The following is an 18,665-nucleotide window of genomic DNA, read 5'->3' on the forward strand; positions in this document are numbered from 1 at the left end:
CCCACAACCCCCGGGCAGGGGGAGGAGAAGCCATCGGCCCCCGGCCGTGCTGCTGCTGTGTTCTGGCCTGGCTGCTGAGATCCTGGCCCTGCCCCAGCGCGGCCCATCCTGACACAGCCCCAGCGCAGCCGCTGCAGAAACCTCCATGGTAAAACAGCTCCGGCCCAAGGACCGAGCCCGGCCGGGGTCACGGAACCATCTGCAGGCCCCGGGTGAGATATGAACTCTGTCAGTGCTTCCATCCTCCCTCGAGTGAGAGAAAAGGACAAAGTGCAGGCACAGAGAGGGGCAACGTGAACACACTGAGATCCGTGAAGAGGAAGCTGAGCCCCAGATGGGAGGGATGAGCAGGTGCCTTGATCTTGGGGCTGGAATCCTCTTGTAAAGCTATGGACAAGGATGTAATTCATGCATCAGACTCTCTTTTTCCCTATAACACATTGAAAAGTATGGGGAGATGACTTGTTCAGCCAAGGCCTCGTTGCTAAAGTAAGCAAATGTTGAAGTATCTGTGATTTCATGCGAAGTTTGTACAGAGAAAAGAGCAGAGTGATGAGACCCTGTGCCCTCAGGGAGACAAGAAGACCTCTGTTCCCAGAGATGAAAATGATTTCAGAAATAGATGAAGAGAACCTCTGCTCTTAAACAGCTCATCTTTAATCTAATACCCCACAAGCTGACATGGCGCATAAACAGAGCTGTGGGAAAAGCTGTGAAAAATGGGAGGGACTTGACAAATTTTTCCAGGTGGCTGCTATTCGTGGAAATTAAAAGCCATGAGAGAACAGTTTTCTTGTGGAGAAGTCTTAACATCATTAACAGGAGGAATTTCTCTCCTTAAGTGAACTGAAAAATAGAATATTGTAGAGGTGGTAAACTGACTGAAAATTTTAGGTTTTGTCTCCTTACATTGTCAGTAAGAAAGAAAAGGTTGTAGGGAGAGGAAAAGTGTTCTGAAAGTTTTGTTCTGATTCTTATTGCTTTTTCTTTTAGCTACTGTAATAACATTTTCTTTATATCCTTTTAAAGTTCTGAGCCTACTTTGCCTTACTCCTACTCCTATCTCACAACAGGAAATGAGCAAGTATATTCCAGTGAGTGCACTGGTAATTAGCCAGCTCTGAACCCACCACACTTATTGATGAACTGACCAAGAAACCTCAAATTGGTGAACCAAAACCACTACAGAAACTTTTCTGATGAACTGCACAAGAGCTGAGGGAATCAAGGCAGACCCATGGTTTGTCAGGACTTCTTTGATCCTAATGAGCCCTGTGGTGCATTTGGAGCTGAGCCCTTGAACCTCAGGGCCTGAGAGGAGATTGCACAAACCCTTCCAGGAGCCAAAGGCAGAAAAAACACCCAAAGTGTCTCGAGGCATGAATGGGTCCCACTGAGGTCCCTCTCCAACACAGGCTCCCCTTGGACTCCTTGGTGGAGAGAATTTGAGGCCAGGACTGAACAAAAACCTCTCAAACACTCAATGTGGGAAGGAAATTCCAAAGTACCTTAAAAAGCTTGAGTGTCTCAAAGCATTAATGAGCCCCACTGAGTGTCAGTACAAAGCTCTCCACAGGGACTCCTTAAAGCAGATAATTGGGGCCATGATTGCACAAACCTCTCCCAGAGTCTGTATCCAAAGGGAAACACCAAGTACCTTAAAAGAACTGAAGTACCTTGAAGCATTAATGAGCCCCACTGAGTGTTGTTACAGACAAAGCCTCTCCAGGGACTAATTACAGCAGGTAATTGGAGGCCATGATTGCTCACACCTCTCAGAGACTCCAAGGCAAAAGCCAAACCCAAAGTCCTTTGAAAAACCCTGCAGTCCCTGGGAGCATTCAGGAGCCCCCAGGGCCATTCCTGAGCAAGGCTCCCCAGGGACTCCTTCCAGCAGATCCTTGAGGCCACTGGGATGTGGGCTAGGGGGGGATGCTGAGGGCAGGACAAGGGGCTGACAGTGCCCAGCCTGGCTGGGGCTGTGCCAGGAGGCCCCAGTGCCTCAGGACAAGGTGTCTCCTCCCAGCCCTTGGTGGCACAGACCCTGCTGTGCCCCAGGGCACCAAGACTTGGCTTCTCTTTGTCCCCACCTGTCATCACTGCCTCAAGTTCTCTGCTCTGCCTGGGGCCTGGGGACACTTTCTCAGTCGTGTCCCTCAGTGGGACCCATTAAAAGTCCAAGAAACTTTCACTTGGATTCTTACTTGGAGTTGGATTCTTACTTGGAGTTCTGGAGAGGTTTCTTCAGCTCCCTCTCAGCGACTGATGTTCAGGGCCTGAGCACAAAGCCCCAGAGGGTCATTAAAGTCTTTGTGCTGTGTCTGTGCTGCTGAGCTGGGCCGGGCTCCTGGCACAGAGGCAGCTCCTGGTAACCAAGAAGAGCTTCAAAAGCACATTTCTCTTTATGAGCAGGTTTTTTCCCAGCCCAGTAGGGCTGGGGCACTGCCTGCAGCCACCCCAGGCACAGCACAGAGGCACAGAGAGCTTCAATCAGTCAGGGCTGGGAAGGTGCTGAGAAGTGCCTGGGCCACAATCACTGCCAGCCCTTGGCACAGGAACCTCTGGCTGCAGGACAATGCAGCTGCAGCTCCTGGAGCCATCTCCTAAAGCTGCAACATCCCAATGCCTGCAGACTCTGTGAGTACATTCTCTGATTCTCTCTTGTGCAGAGCAGCCAGGGGTGCCCAGGGCTGTCCTGCAGAGCAGGGTCCTGCAGCCCAGGGCACTGTGCTGGGGCAGGGACTCTGCTGCCTGCCAGGGACAGCTCTCAGCCAGCCCTGGGGGCAGCTCCCAGCACTAGGGGACAAGATCTGGGTGGGAGGAGACAGCTGGTAAGGCTTCTCCTTCTGTGGGGAGGATGCTGCATTGGTCAGGACTGCTCCCATCATGGCATTTAACTGCAGAACATTTCCATGTAGATTATACATGGAGCACAGAAAGGGAGGGGCTGCATAAAAGGGAAAATCCTGCTTTCTTTATCTACTGCTCAGGGTTGCCTGGATGGGAAATTGCCCAAAGATATTTATCTCTCAGTTCAGGTTGAAAAAAAGACATATATCACAGATCTGAGTAAACTAGGCAGTGACAGAAATCAGCACAGGGCCCCTTAGAGGCAGCATCAGTGTTGCTTTTCCAGCCTCCTCATGGTAGATCTGACTTTGCCATCAGAGCCTGCAGAGCCAGAGCTGCCCCTGGGCAGTGCCAGAGGGGGTTTGCAGGGCAGAGCTGAGCTCCCAGGGCTGAGCTGGACCCTGGCAGCAGTGGCAGGGCCCAGCCCTGGGCACAGGGAAGCAGCTGCTGGCAGGGACAGCTCCAGGCAGAAGAGCCCTGGACAGGCAGTGGGGGTAAAGTTGTCCCCAGCTGTGCTGGGATATTTAAAATCTTCTCCAAGCCCAACTATTCCATGATTCCTTTTTTTACAGATCCCCATGTCAAGGCACAGTAAATGTCCAACAGCAGCTCCATCAGCCACTTCCTCCTGCTGGCCTTGGCAGACATGTGGCAGCTGCAGCTCCTGCACTTCTGCCTCTTGCTGGGCATCTCCCTGGCTGCCCTCCTGGGCAACGGCCTCATCATCAGCGCCGTAGCCTGCGGCCACCACCTGCACACGCCCATGTTCTTCTTCCTGCTCAACCTGGCCCTCAGCGACCTGGGCTCCATCTGCACCACTGTGCCCAAAGCCATGCACAATTCCCTCTGGGACACCAGGACCATCTCCTACTCAGGATGTGCTGCACAGCTCTTTTTATTTATGTTCTTCATCTCAGCAGAGCTTTCCCTCCTGACCATCATGTGCTACGACTGCTACGTGTCCATCTGCAAACCCCTGCACCACGGGACCCTCCTGGGCAGCAGAGCTTGTGCCCACATGGCAGCAGCTGCCTGGGCCAGTGCCTTTCTCTATTCACTGCTGCACACGGCCAATACATTTTCCCTGCCCCTGTTCCATGGCAATGTTCTGGGCCAGTCCTTCTGTGAAATTCCACAGATCCTCAAGCTCTCCTGCTCATATTCAAAGCACAAGGAACTTGGGCTCATTGCAGTTAGTACCTGTTTAGCCATTGGTTGTTTTGTGTTCATTGTTTTCTCCTATGTGCAGATCTTCAGTGCTGATGATCCCCTCTGAGCAGGGACAGCACAAAGCCTTTTCCACCTGCCTCCCTCACTTGGCCGTGGTCTCCCTGTTCACCAGCACTGCCATATTTGCTCACCTGAAGCCACCCTCCATTTCCTCCCCATCCCTGGATCTGGCCCTGTCAGTTCTATACTCGCTGGTGCCTCCAGCCCTGAACCCCCTCATCTACAGCCTGAGGAACCAGGAGCTCAAGGCTGCAGTGTGGAGAATGATTTCTGGCTGCTTTCAGAAACATTAAACTGCTGGCCAGTTTCTGCAAATCACTTGTAATAAAAGTCATCTTTGATACTTCTTGTTGGTTTCATTTCTGATGTAATTTTTCTTTGTTTTACTTTTTTCATATTGTCCAAAAATAAATGTCATTCTTTGTGCCATTTCTCATTTCATTTCTCTCTACCTTCCCTGTGGCCAAAGACTGTTCCAATGCGGGGCTGCACTTTAGGTGGCTTTAAAGGAACTAAAGGATTTCCCAGAAAAGTTTTCTGCAGAGATGCCCTTTTGTTGCCTTCTCTGGAGCTGCAGCAGCAATGTCTGTGTGCAGAGCTGGGGCAGATCAGTGCTGGCACAGCAGCTGTGCCCAGCAGCAGCAGCACTTGGTGTTGCCAGTGCTGCTCCCGTGGCCCTGCCCCGCTGCCCTGGTGGCCCTGGTGTTGCTGCAGGGCCTGAGTGCTCTCGGGGCCGGGCACAGCCCTGGGGGTGGCAGTGCCAGGGCTGCAGCAGGGACAGGCCATGGGCACTGCTGGGGCAGCGCTGACGCCTCAGGCCAGGCCCTGAGGACTCCAGGCTCCTTGCCCAGGCTCTCTCAAGAACACAGCCAGGCCAATGCTGAGCACAGAAAACCCCTGTGAGCAGCCCCAGGGTGGCCGTGGGCAGGCTGGGGGCAAACAGCATGGCTGGGGCTCTGCAAGGGCTCTGGGGGAGATGGGAAGGAGCAGCAGAGCAGGGGCTGATCCATCCCCAGTGTGCTGGACAGCCCAGGGCAGCGTCCCAGAGCGTCCTCATGGAGCTGCCAACAACATCCCCCCTCTGCAGCCCTGGCCTCTCCCCCAGCTCACACAGGTGCCCCATCCTTGCAGGCACAGACATGGCAGCACTGTCTCAGGAGCCCCTGTTTGCATTGCCCAGAGCAGGGGGAGCATCCCCATGCTGTTGGTGTGGGGACATGAACCTGAGGGAGCACAAATGCCATCAGCCCCTGGGGCCAGCAAGGGCTGGGAATGGCAGGGAAATGACTCAGCTTTGTCCTGGCCTCTGCAGTCAGCCAGAAAGTTTGTTCCCATCGGCTGGGAGTGTCCTGTCCCACTGCAGACGCTGTTGCTCAGAGCCAGGGCTGCCTGGCAGCCACCCCCAAACTGCCCTGAGCATTTCCTTGGCTTCACCTTGGCTTTCTTTCCTCTCCCCTGGTTCAGATTTCTTCCTCTTGCCCACCGCTGTTCCCTCCCCTGCAAACAGCCCATCCCTGTTTGCCCTTTCCTCTCTGGCCCCACTCCCCATTGCAGTTCCTGACTTAGCACCAGGGGAATGTCCTTTGGGGAGCAGGATCATCCCACAAGTGCTGCAGGAATTGTCTGCAGGCTCTTGCAGTGCCTCCTGCTGCTCCCTTGCCAGAGGCACCACAGGCTAGGAGGGCACATCTGGGCTGCTGTGTCTGGCTCTGGGGCTCCCCATTCTGGGCAATGAGGAGGAGCTGCAGAGGCTCTGCAGGACTGACAGGATGGGCTTTGGGCCTGGCAGGAGAAGCTGAGGGACCTGGGCTGCTGGAGCTTCTGAAGAGGAGGCCAAGGGCTCATCCTGCAACTGCTCCAAGGGTGGTTTCAGAGAATCCCAGAATCAGCAAGGTTGGAACAGGCCATGAAGATCATCAAGTCCACCCTGGTCCTGACACCACCTTGTCTCCCCTGAGCCTCCTCTTCTCCAGGATAAACAACCCCAGCTCCCTCTGCCACTCTGAACAGGACTTGTGCTCCAGACCCCTCCCCAGCCTTGTTGCCCTTCTCTGGACACACTCCAGCCCCTCCATGTCCTTCCTAAATTGGGGGTCCAGAACTGGACACAACACTTAAGGTGCTGCCCAAGCTGTGCCCAGCACAGGGGAAGAATCACTGCCCTGCTCCTGCTGGCCACACCATTCCTGATCCAGGCCAGGAGCCTTGGCCTTCTTGGCCACCTGGACACACTGCTGCCTCATGTCCAGCCTGCTGTCCATCAGTCCCTGCAGGTCCCTTTTTGCCTGGCTGCTGTCCAGCCACTCTGTCCCCAGCCTGTAGTGCTGCAGGGGTTGTTGTGGCCAAAGTGCAGGACTCGGCACTTGGACTTGTTAAACCTCAACTTGTTGGATTTGGGCCCCGGATCCAGCCTGTCCAGGGCCCTGTGCAGAGCCCTCCTACCCTCCAGCAGATCAACTCTCCCCGACAGCTTGGTGTCACCTCAGTTCCATTAGGCCCCAGAGCGTCCCAATGGTCTCCATGATTCCATGAGGCCTCCCAGTGTCACAATGTCCCTTTGGTTCCATGGGACCCGTTGGTGTCACAAAGTCCCTTGGATCCTGGGGCCCCAGTGTGTCACAATAGCCCTTGGTCCCCCAAGGCCCTGTAGTGTCACAATGGATCCTTGGTTCCATGAGGTCTGGCAGGGCAGCAATGCTCTCCTTTGTTCCACAGTGTCACAATGGCCTCTTGGTCCCAAGGGCCACCACGGTGTCAAACATGTTTCCTTCATCCCAGGAGTCCCTGAGGAGCTTGGTTCCATGGGGCCCTGCAGTGTCATAATGGCCCCATGGTGACACGAGGTCCTGCTCTGTCACAATGCTCTGCATGGTTCCACAAGGCCCTGCAGGGTCACAGTGGCCTCTTGGTTCCAGTGGGTCCTGAAGTGTTTTAATGGTGTCCATGGTTCTATGAGGCCCCACAGTGCCACAACAAACTTTTGGTTCCATGAGCTTTCGTACTGCCAACAACAGTCTCCTTGGTTCCACAGTGTCACAATGGACCCTTGGTTCCATGAGGTTCAGTAGTGTAACATGGACACCTCGATTCCATAAGGTTCTGCAGTGTCACAATAATCTCCCTGGTTCTGTGGCCCTGCTGTGGCTGATGTGTAACAATGGACCTGTGGTACCATGATGTTCCATAGTGCCACCATGGTCTCTTTGGTTCCACAAGGCCTTGCAGTGTCACCATGGACCACTGGTTCCATGAGGTGCCTGGCCTTCCACAGCCCCTCACAGCCCCTCATGACCCCTCAGAGACCCTCATGGCCCCGCACAGCCCCTCATGGCCCCTCACAGCCGCAGGCCCAGGGCACCTCCCAAAGGAGAAGGGGTCGGGCCCTGCTTGTTCTCCTTTCATTTCAGTCCCTTCACAGCCACGAGTGCAGAAAGGCTGAAATGGAGCCTTTCCCCAGCGTTTCCCTCGGGGTTAATTGCGGGCTGAAGCTCTGTGCTGGCGCTGGCCCGAGTGCCACCATCCGTGCAGCCGCCAGGCCTTTGCTGTCCCCCCGTGTCCGTTCCCTGTCCCCGAGTCCCGCCCGGCTCTGGCAGCAGCAGCAGCCGCAGCGCAGGGGGCGCGGGCCCGGCCCAGCCGGGGCTCCCAAGCAGCAGCAGCAGCAGCGCCAGCCCCTTCCCGCCTGCTCCTGCCTCAGCTTCCAAGGGCTTTTTCCAGCTGAATTCGGGACTAGAGCAACAAGCACCCACACACAGCCCTGACTCCTCAGGGCCCGCCTGTGCTGCCCTGAGCCAGCCCTCAGAGGAAGAAAGGATCAGGTTCCAGCGCTGTTTTCAGCTCTGTTTGACTCACCCTGAGGTGCCAGCAGGAGACTGCTGGTGCCTTTGCCTTGGGAATTGGAGATCATGGCTTCTCTTGGCCCTCTTCTGCTTGCCACCTGAATTTTATCCATAAAACTGCAGGTGCCTCCTTCAGGTGGTGCTACCCACGGTGCTTTCATGACAGTGAAGTCAGTATTTTTGTCACGGGCATAAAGATCAGCAGACATTGGAATGCCCACCAGCCCCTGAGCACTAAGGCGAGGGGAATTAAAGCCACACAGGCCACATTGGCAGCGCTCAAACACAGCCGTGTTGCTGGCACTGTTGAAATAGAATGAACTGACAGAGGCCATCAGAGAAATTGCCTCTGCATTGTGGAATTAAATTAGAAAATCCACCAGGAGAAACAGAAACCAGAACTTCTTGACTTGCTTCATTCTCTTTCCCAGCAGCAGGAAACGCAGATGCCCAGAGGTATTTTGCACTGCTGAGCCCAGTTTGAGCCCAGGCTCTGCCCAGTCCCAGCAGGAACCTGAGCCCAGCCCAGGGAGCTCAGCGCACGCGGGGCCAGGCCCAGAGCCCCGGGCACGGCCGCCCATTGCGGGGCAGCAGCGCAGACAGAATGTCCTGCGGCCCAAACCTCCTGCTCCTGCCACACAGCGCCAGCCTTCTCCCCCTCCTCCTCCTCTCCCAGCACGGCACAAATTCCAGCTCAGAGGAGGCTTCCCCAGAGAGGGCTCTGGCTCCTGTTCCAGCCTGAGTGTCCCTGCAGAGGAACAGGGCATCTTTCAGGCAGTCCCACAAGCTCCGGCTTCTCCCTTCATGGAGAGTCTGGGATGCAAATGGCCTTGCTAAGAAAGCCAAAACCCAAGGGAATGGAATAGTAGTTATTAGAAAAAAAATCACCCTTCTTTCAGGCAAGGTTCACCAAGTCATTCCCTGCATTTCTCCTTTTCAGATTCTTTCAGTCAGCTGCTCTGAAAGGTCCAGCTTGTTCTAGTGCCTACCACGAACTGATTGTGCTCTTGATTTATGCACCAAGGCACCAGATGTGAAATCATCTACACTGAACTCAGAAACAAACTCCCTCTGTCAGAGCATTTCACGTTCCAGATAATTTTCAAGATGTCCATTGACAGGTTGGAATGATTATCACCCAACTCTCTACTTGTGGCTGCAGGCTCTGGAGATTCTTTCTCTGCATTCAGCCAGGCTTGTATTCCCTAACAATTCCTGGTACCTCCTCATGTTTTCTTAGCCTAGAACAGTAACAATAAAAACCTTACCCACAGCACAACTCTCCAGTCCACCAGGAAAAGAAAGGACAAGTTGTCAAGTTCTCAAAACCTTTGTCCTTCTTTCCTGCAAGAGTCTTGCTGCACGCACAGTGTGGAAAGCCAAGGGAAGCTGCAGGTGGTGGCACAGCTTGTGACAGGAGCTCGACCTTGTTCTCCAGGAAAGGTTCTTGAGAAGAGCAGACAGGACTGTGGAAAACATTCCTGGAAAACTGAAACAGCTTTCCAGAAGTGCAATGAAAATGGAAACAATCTGAAATGCTTTCCTCTATTTATTTCTCTGCTTCCTTTTTCCATCTTGCACTACTTCTCCATGCCACTAATTTCAAATGCATCTCACCTCCAAGATCGATGACTTAGAGTTTTAGACAGTATAAAATACCATGAGCTGTTGGAACCCTGGATGCTGAGAATTGTAAACTTCCTGTGCTTAAAGGCAAAGACGCACAAGAGAACACTGCACTTGACCTGAGGCTGTGGAGAAGGCTTCAAAAATTGACTGGTAGTACTGGGATTACAGGTGTGTAGTTGGTGAGAAATGTGTAATATCACAGCGTTGAAAACTTAAGACTTTGGGGTTTTAGAATACAGAAATAAATATGAAGCAAGATGGAGGTTTTAGGCTGGAGGCAAGTTGTTCTTCTTCACCTTCTTCCTTCTTCAAGTGTTTGGGTGATGGTTTGCAATTGGACAGAAAAGTCTGCATTGTGGGCTTCGAGGGATCAGTTATTGAGTTAAAAGGGAAAATAATCTAGATATCATTTCTTAATTGGATAGTTGAGTCTTAAAAGACCTTGTAACAAGAGATAGTTAGCCATTTTGTGCCTTGCTAATGAAAAGCTGCTGAACTCATGGTTATGAGGCCATTTCACCGATAAGAAATAATAAACACCTGAGTCCAAACATGAACTACCATCTCAAGTGCCTTCAATCCCAACCATGAGAAATGGATAATGAGCTACACAGTTTGCCTTCCCCTGTTTTTGTTGGAAAGCAATGCTGGAGCCATAAGTGCAGTGCTTGGGTCAGGCACGAATCCTGCAGCCAGGGAATGTGCCCCGCCAGTGTGAGACCCTCAGCAGGGACAATGCTCAGCAGCATTGCTGTGCTCGGTCTCCATAGAGCCATGCCAGGACCAGCGGCTGAGCTCAGGAGCCAACACAGCCCCTGCCCTGCTCCAGAGCCCCTTGGCAGGGTGGGCTCCTGCCCTGGCTCTGTGTGCCGGGAGCCGGCAGCGCTGGGTGCAGGGAGCCCAGGGAGGGCACAGAAACGCTGGGTGAGAAATGCTGGGGGACAGCGAGATGGGCACAGGAGCAGCACACACAGGGGGCACAGCCTGCAGGAGAGATGGCCAAGGGGAGAAACCAACAGACTTCTCAGGAGGGTGGAGAACAAACCTTTAGTTGCAAACTTCAGAGAATGAGGTACTTGGGAAATCTTAAATCAACATTGAATGACATTAAAGCACTTGACAAAGCCCTGACTTAGCAAACTCTAACCTGTCCAACTTCAAGTTACCCAGATTTCGAGAAGAGGAGGTCAGGAGAAGAGAGAGAGGGAGAGAGAGACCCACAGACAGTCTTGGATTTCAGCTGCTGTGAGCTTCAGGGCCACGGAATGTGTCAGTGTCACATCCGTGTTACAGCCTGACCTGCTCTGGTCCTTCTCACAGGTGGGGTTTTTGGGGTGCCAGGGGCTTGGCAGCCACTTTGGGGCTGGGTCAGAGGCTGCAGTGGCTGGGGCAGGACAGTGACCACCCCACCTATGCAGAACTCTCCCTGTCCCCCCACACACACGACAGGTATCTGAGACTGTTCATCCTTTCTCTGCTCTCCAGCATCAAGGCAAGGGACTCTGGTTACAGCTCTGAGCTCGTGCCAATGGCAACCACCCCGGCAATGGGGATCCAGGGAGCTGCTCTCAGGAAACCCCCAAGAGCTGGGCAGTGCCCCAAAACCGCCTCAGAAACGTGAGATACCCCAAAATCTCTTCAGGAACGTGGATTATTGAAAAACTCACTCAGTAATGGGCTCCCCCTCCCTTCATCATCCCCAAACTTCAGCTGTCTCATTCCAGACCCCAGCCCACCTCCCCAGTCCCAACCCCAACCCATCCCACCACTCCTGGACTACATGACCCCCTTCCCAAGCCATATTTCCCCCATTTCAAACCTTCCAAACCCCATCCCACCCATCCTGCCCCACACAATGCCCATCTCACCCCTCCAGATTTGAAGCCCACTTTGCCCAATCCCCTTCCAACCCCATTCCACACCAAGGGGCTGTGGAATCGAGGAATTTTGGGGAGAGAGTGAGTGGCATTGAAGTGACAGATCGAACCCTCTTGTCTCTTTGAGTGCCAAGAAAGGAGACAAGTACACCAAATACCCCCAAAACCCCCAAGTTCTCCCAATTATCTCCCTGAAACCCAGATTCCCCTGAAACACAAGTAAAAAGTGAGGCTTTAGAAGCCTTTGATGAATTTATTGATTTTTACCCAATTTTCTCTGTTTTAAAGAGATGAAGATGAATCCAAAGAAAATTAGGGCCAAAACAAAAGAATAACCAGCCCAGTGTCTTCCCAAAATGGATCACAGGGAATGTGGGTCACCAGGGCTCTGACCAATGTGGGGCCTCCCATGGCGGATGAAGTTGGGGCAGTGCACAAAGCTCTTCCTGCAGCTGGGGCAGTGGCAGGGCTTCCCTTACCGGTGCCTCCGTTGGTGTTTGGTCAAGTTAGAGCTCCAGCTGAAGCTCTTCCCACACTGGGGACACTCGTAGGGCCTCTCCCGGCTGTGGATGCGCCGGTGGGTGATGAGGGTGGAGTTGCGGTTGAAGCCCTTCCCACAGTCAGGGCAGAGGAAGGGCCTCTCATCTGTGTGGATCTGCTGGTGCTTGAGGAGATGGGAGCTGGTCTGAAACCTCTTCCCACACTGGGGACACTCGTAGGGCCTCTCCCCAGTGTGGGTCATTTCATGGATGATCAGTTGGGAGCACCAACTGAAGGTCATCCCACATTCCCCACATTTGTATGGCCTTTCCCCAGTGTGGCTCCTCCGGTGGCAGATCCAGTGGGAATGCTGGCTGAAGCTCTTCCCACATTCCCCACACTCATAGGGCCGTTCCCTCGTGTGGATCCTCTGGTGGCGGATCAGGTTGGAGCTCCAGCTGAAGCTCATCCCACATTCCCCACACTCATAGGGCCTCTCCCCAGTGTGGATGCGCTGGTGGCTGACAAGGTGGGAGTTTTGCTTGAAGCCCTTCCTGCAGTTGGGGCAGCAGAAAGGCCTCTCCTCTGTGTGAATCCGTGGTGCTTGAAGAGATGGGAGCTGCTCCGAAACCTCTTCTGACACTCCCCACACTTGTAGGGCCTCTCCCCAGTGTGGATACGTTGGTGGATGATGAGTTCTGAGCTGTACCTGAAGCCCTTCCCACATTCCCCACACTCGTAGGGCCATTCCCCAGTGTGGATCCTCTGGTGGCTGATCAGGTCAGAACTCTGCCTGAAGCTCTTCCCACATTCCAAGCACTTGCAGGGCTTCTCTCCATCATGAAGCAGCTCATGGACCACCAGCTTTGAGCTCTGGCTGAAGCTCTGCCCACTTTCCTGGCACAGGGTGGGTCTTTCCTCCTCAGAGCACCCTGGGCTGGCTTTGCAGCCCCTCCTCCTGCAAGATCCCCAGGGCTTTTCTTCCCCGTTGGATTCCTGTGCCCTGGAGCCGCTCAACACAGCCTCTTCCACAAGGTTCTGCTGTGGGGATTTGTCCTCCCTGGTCTCCATCCTCAGCTCCTTCCCTGGGGGAGGCAGGACAAGGAGAGAATGGGACTTGCCTGTGTGCCAGAGGGAAGAGGAAGGAGATCCCCCCACTGCTTCCCCAGCAGGACGGCATTGGCAGCAGGGTTGTCCTGCAGCCAGGGGCCATGCTGGGCTGGGAGATGGAGCAGGAAAGAGGGGGAAATGGGCACTGACTTCCTCCTCACCTGCCTGGGTGTCTTGAGGCATCATCTTCTTCCTCAAAGCCTCTTCCTCCTCCATGTGGCCAAGGTTTGGGAATGGGAAATCCTGGTTTGGGGAAAAACAAGGAATGAGCACCTTGAGTTTGAAGGTCCCTCTGCCCAAGTCCATCTCTACAAATCACCAGCCATCTGGGGTCCATAAAAGCCTCCCAAAAAAACAAGACTCATCCCTGAAAATGCCTCCCAGGAGTTCCCTGTCTCTGGTCTGCCCCCTTTGGTGTTTGGGGTTCCCCCCTGTCCCAGCTGTTTGGGGTCACACTTGTATTGGGGGTCCCCCCTCTACTCGGTCCCTGCCCTCCTCAGGCAGCTGGGAGTCCCAGGAATCCTAAAAGTTTCCCCTTTTTGCTCTCCCCACTTAGGGATGCTGGGGGTCTTGCAGTCCCGGGCTCCCTTCTCCCCTCACTCTCTGCTCTGGGCTGCAGGGGCTCCAAGGAGTCCCCCCTGCCCCTCTCCAGGCTCTTGAGGGTCCCGCCAATGGCGGCGCTCCCCCCTCTCTGGGCTCCCCACTTTGGGCTCCTGGGGGACACAGGGCTCCCCGAGGGCCATCCGCGGCTCGGCTTTAAAGCCCTGCCAGCTCCAAACATCCCCCCAAAAAAACCCCAAACCCAGGCACCCCCGGGATATTTCGGCTGAGCTCCCCCTCCCTGTGCACCTGCGGAATGGGGGGCGATGCTCCCGGGCTGCTGTGAATTCAGGCAGCGCTGGAGCCACGTGGGTCCCGTCCCCTCCTCCCGCTGCTTCCTGCTGTCGCTCCGCCTCTTCCTCCCTCCCTCCCTCCCTCCCTCCCTCCTCCTCCTCCCCTGCTGCCGGAGCCCTCGCGTGTCCGAACGCAGAGAGGGCTGGGGGGATGCCAGGACTGGGAGTGACTGGGCTCTGCTGGGATCATGCTGGGAGCAGCTCCTGGGTGACTGAGTTCTACTGGGATCATACTGGGATCATACTGGGAGTGAGTGGGAGCAGCGCGATGGCTCCAGCGCTGGGGCTGGAGGCGCTCCTTGGGGGCCAGGGGGGAGTGGGACCACCGGCACCGGGACCCTGAACGGCCACTGCAGGCACTGGCACCCTCCTGCTCCCCTTATCCTGCACAGTGGCCTCCTTGAATTCCTCCATTACTGGACGTCAGAACCCCCTGCTCCCTGCATCCCTTGGCTCCCAGCCTCCAGACTTGCCGTGTGCCTGACCCTGGGACACCCTGGAATGCCTTGGACCCCCATTCCTGCCTTTCCCAGCCCCCAGCCCCAACTTTGTGCAAAACGAGAGACCCCCCTGAACTCCCCCTTCCCGAACATCCCGGGTATCCCCACCCTGGTACCCCTTTTTTGGGAAACCCTGAGCCCCCTTGAGCCCTATTTCCTGGGCTCAAAGACCCCCTGGAATTCCCTTCTACCTCTGCACGTCCCTGCACCCCCATTTCCGTGACCCTGAGACCCCCCTGCACCCCTTTATCCGGAACAACTCAACCTTTTCCCAGCGCCCGCCTCTCCCAGCCCCCAGCCCCACCCTTTTCCCTGACCTGGGACCCCTGGGCCACCATTCCTGCATTTCCCAGCCCCCAGCCCCTCCTTTCCACACACTGAGGATCCCTGGCACCCCCTTTCCTGGGCACAGGATTCTCTGGACACCCCATCCCAGCTCTTCCAGTGCCTGCACCCCCTTTCCTTGGCTCTGAGCCCCTGAACCTCCTTCTCAGCTCTGCCAGCCCTAAAAGTTCCCCCTTTCCTTGGCCTGTTGACCCCCCCTGGATCTTCAAACTCTCACTTTCAGCCCCCCCAGCTCCCCCAGATCTCGGTGTCCCCCCAGTTCTGCACTCCCTGCAGTGTCTGGAAGTGGCGCTGTCGGAGCCCGGCCCGGGGGTCCCCCAGTCCTTGATTGTGGGGGATGTGGACGGGACCCCCTGGGAGCGCTGGGGCAGCGAGCGGGGCCGGATGGAGCCGCAGAGAGCGGGGATGGAGGGGGGAGTTGAGCTGGGATATCGGGCTAGCCAGGGCCAGGATATTGGGGTAGCCAGGGCTGGGATGTCGGGATAGCCAGAGCCATAATATTGGGGTAGCCAGGGCTGGGATGTTGGGATATCCAGCCCCGGCCCAAGGACAGGACCCGGCCCGTGGCCAACAGTGCCCTGGAGATGGGGCTGGTACAACCAGAACAGGGGGGACTGGGGGGAGCCGGGGGCTGGGCTGGGATCTGTGGGAATGGAGAACTCTGAGGGGCTGGTATGGGATCTCTGGGGATGGGGAGGATCTGTGGGGCTGGAATGGGAATCCAGGGAGCTCCAAGGGGCTCCCTGGCCCTGGGACACGACTCCCTGGGTCCGTTCTCTCCTGGTTCCCAGGTCTCCACACGGTGCAGGTGGTTTCCAGCTGTGCCCTCCTGTCCCACGGAATGTCCATGGATCCCATGGGTGTGGCTACAAGGGGTGGGATTTCATCTCCTTCCAGCTGGGACCTGGGAGCAAGGAGGGTCCGACGGTGCCACCTGGATCAGCCAGAGGTGCTGGGAATCCAAAGGGATCATGGTGGAGCAGATGAAGCATTACCTGGGACACACCTCTGTAGAAGAGCTCCCAAAATACATCAGACATGGTCAGGAGGCTGTGGAGCACAAAAGTGGGTGTGGGAGGAGGAGGGGAGTTCCTGTGGGAGTGTGGGATTGAGGAATGGGAGACTTGGGAATGCAGGAATTCCCATGGAATTTCCATGGCCAGATGTCACTCTCTTCCCAGTCAGGTGAGAATTCCATGGATGGATCTTCCCCTAAGCCTTGCCATGCGAATTCCATGGGGAAATTATTTGAATTGATGACCAATGCAATGCCAGCAGTGCAATGAGACGTAATCCCTGCTGGGATTCCATGGGACAATTCCTTTTCCTTTTCTTTTCCTCCAACTTTTTCTTGAAATTTCCTTTCCTTGAATTTTCCTTTCCTTTCACTGAAAATTATTTTCCTTGAAATTTCTCCTCTCCCTCTCCCTCTCCCTCCCCTTTTCCCTTTTCCCTTTTCCCTTTTCCCTTTCCCTTTCCCTTCCCCCTCCTTTCCTTTCCCCTTTTTGCCTTCCCTTCCTTCCCAACACTTCCCTTCCCAATGTGTCAGTAGTAGTAGAGGTAATTGACTGAAGGAGGCGTGGAATGACATGGAATTTTTTTTCCCCTTCTTTTCAAAATAATACATACTGCATAAAATAATTAAGTATCTTACTCTGCTGCCAGGTTGGTATGCTCTAATTTCATCCACTGACTGTCTGCTTTTCCTTTCCAACTTGAAAGATCATTTCCTTTTTTATGTCTTTCAGGACATGATTGAGACTGGTAGAACAATGAAAGCTCTGCTTTCCAAAATAAAAGACAAGAAACCAAGGATGGTAAGAGGTAGATCCTTGTAAGGTACAAGGATAAAGCCACTAACTAACATCTTCAAATCATTTGGGTCAATAGGCAGTGTATGCTGACAGGTGCTTGTTTGGCTTGAAGTTTGGAGTGGGAGGAAGCAAATGCAGGAAGTAATCCTTATCCAGCTGCTGAAAAATTAACTGTTTCTTCAGCTGGGAAATGGACCTGGGCACTACCATCTTCACTGCTCAGATAATTATAAAAAGGTTTTGTGGCTCTTGCCATGCAGTCATCAAGTCTGATGAATTCCCTGTTTCTTACTTTATGTTTGAAGGAAATTCAGCTCTTTCCATAGCTTTTCTAACACCGCCTCAGTTGCCTCCATACTAGAATGACAACACTCAGAATATTTCTTCATACTGTCAACCATAGAGGTTTTCAGAATCTGAGAGTCTGTCAGCCCTGGGAAGATGACTTCAAGTAGCATTCTAGATCTGCTTTTAGTAGATCTCAAAAGAAATTGTGTGGAACATCCCTGTGTCTGTCAAGTAACCACAATGCTCTGTAAAAACAGTTGCTTTAAGCATCAGGTATCCAGACAGTCTTTCTAGTGACTGTCCAGGAGGTTCTCAGGTTCTTCTGAAGTGCACAGGAAAAGCAAGAATAGATATGATTTTGCAGAAGAAATTGTCCTTTTCTCCCTTCCCCCGACTAAAATCATTACCAGCCACTTGGACATGCTTCCCCCTCTGTGCTATTCTAGTGTGCATTGCTGCACGGAAGGGCAAAGATCTGAGACACGGGATTGAAGGGAACTGAATACAAAGTCGAGCCACTTGGACAGACAGATCAGAGCTTTTGCTTCTCCCTCCACTTCAAGGCTGGGCACTCCTTCTTTCTGTGCAATCATCTCACTGTTTTAATTGAAGTGCATGATTTAAGACACTTATGGGAAGTGTCGAGAGCCTGGGTTCCCCCCCGGCCGCGCCTTCCTTGTGCAGGAGCAGCCCGGAGCTGGGGCCGAGGCCCCGGCGATATCGAGCGCTGCCGCTGTGGCCCGTCACGTTCCGGGCCCCGGAGCGGATTCCTCCCCCTCCGCCCGGGGACCGAGGGGGCAGCAGGGCTGGAAGGAGCGGGGACCGAGGCCCGCCCGGCGTCACCGCCCCCGGCCCGGCCCCGACAATCGGGTGCTGCGGTTGCCGGGGAACCGCGGGCGCGGCCACAGCGGCTGTGACGGCGCCGCCGCCTCAGTTGCCGCAGAGCGCGCTCCGGGCTGGTTGTTCGCAGCCTGGGCTCCTGCAACAGCTGCACTCAGCGATTCGCTCGGGGACTTTTTCATAGAGATTGTCTCTGCCAGCCATCCCTGGACTCGCAGAGCTTTGGTCTCTGCCAGCGAGGAGTCCTCAATTTCGTTTGAAGGTAAAGATTGGTTGTGCTTTTTTGTTTTGTCCCATCTGTGCTCTGAAAGAGAATTCCAAAAGGAAACAGAGGATGGGATAATGTGCAGCTGAATAGATGAACGATATATGGTCTACTGATGGTGCTTTTTTTTCCACTGAAGAAATGCAGAATTTCCTAAATGTAGTAGTCTATAGGCATTTTTTCCCCTGTAGCGATGACTTAAACTGCTTAAAGGTGAATGAGTTCTGCTCAGGTGTCTGTGGGTTGTTATGGTCTGGTCCTTAAAATTATTAGGGAGATGGCCCTGAATTAAGGTGCAAACAGGACCATATGCCAAAGTCAATTGTCTGGATTTTATGTAAGAGCAAATGTGAGGAAGAGAGAGAGAGAAATAGAGAAGGGAGTTGGCGAGGGGGACAGAAAGAGAGTGACAGATGAAATAGAAAGTAGAAAGTATCACCATTGCATGGATCTCACTGGCATACCATGAAATACTCTTCTGGTCTTCTCTGTGGTGAGGTGTCACAAAACATGAGACTCCAATGGATTCATGCAGATTTGGGCAAGGTGGGACTGCCCAGGTTCCTGCCTGGGGTGGGGCAAGTTAGACTCTCTCTCTTGCTACTTTTAAATAATATAAAATCTTTAGCACCAGTATATCCTTTTGAGCCTGCTGTGAATTGGGTTGTGGATTTTCAGATCTGTTGTGTTCCTTTGCATGCCCTGCAG

The 18,665-nt window shown here is 54.1% G+C and overlaps 2 protein-coding genes across 2 annotated transcripts in view; one reads left to right on the forward strand and one right to left on the reverse strand.

Annotated features, from left to right (window-relative positions):
- The window catches only part of LOC132334722 (zinc finger protein 271-like), a 38,314-nt gene extending 25,333 nt beyond the window's left edge, over positions 1–12,981 (reverse strand). The window contains exons 1-2 of the mRNA XM_059860812.1: positions 12,534–12,981; positions 11,957–12,366 (exon numbers count right to left, since the gene is read on the reverse strand). Coding sequence (XP_059716795.1) covers positions 11,957–12,366; positions 12,534–12,973 — 850 coding nt within the window. The 5' untranslated portion in view covers positions 12,974–12,981. The remainder of the gene's footprint in view (positions 1–11,956; positions 12,367–12,533) is intronic.
- A 1,192-nt stretch (positions 12,982–14,173) lies between these two features.
- The window catches only part of LOC132334619 (hydrocephalus-inducing protein-like), a 45,335-nt gene continuing 40,843 nt past the window's right edge, over positions 14,174–18,665 (forward strand). The window contains exons 1-2 of the mRNA XM_059860721.1: positions 14,174–14,221; positions 15,027–15,209. Coding sequence (XP_059716704.1) covers positions 14,174–14,221; positions 15,027–15,209 — 231 coding nt within the window. The remainder of the gene's footprint in view (positions 14,222–15,026; positions 15,210–18,665) is intronic.

The sequence above is a fragment of the Haemorhous mexicanus genome, chromosome 16 (genome assembly GCF_027477595.1).
Source record: "Haemorhous mexicanus isolate bHaeMex1 chromosome 16, bHaeMex1.pri, whole genome shotgun sequence".
Taxonomy (NCBI): domain Eukaryota; kingdom Metazoa; phylum Chordata; class Aves; order Passeriformes; family Fringillidae; genus Haemorhous; species Haemorhous mexicanus.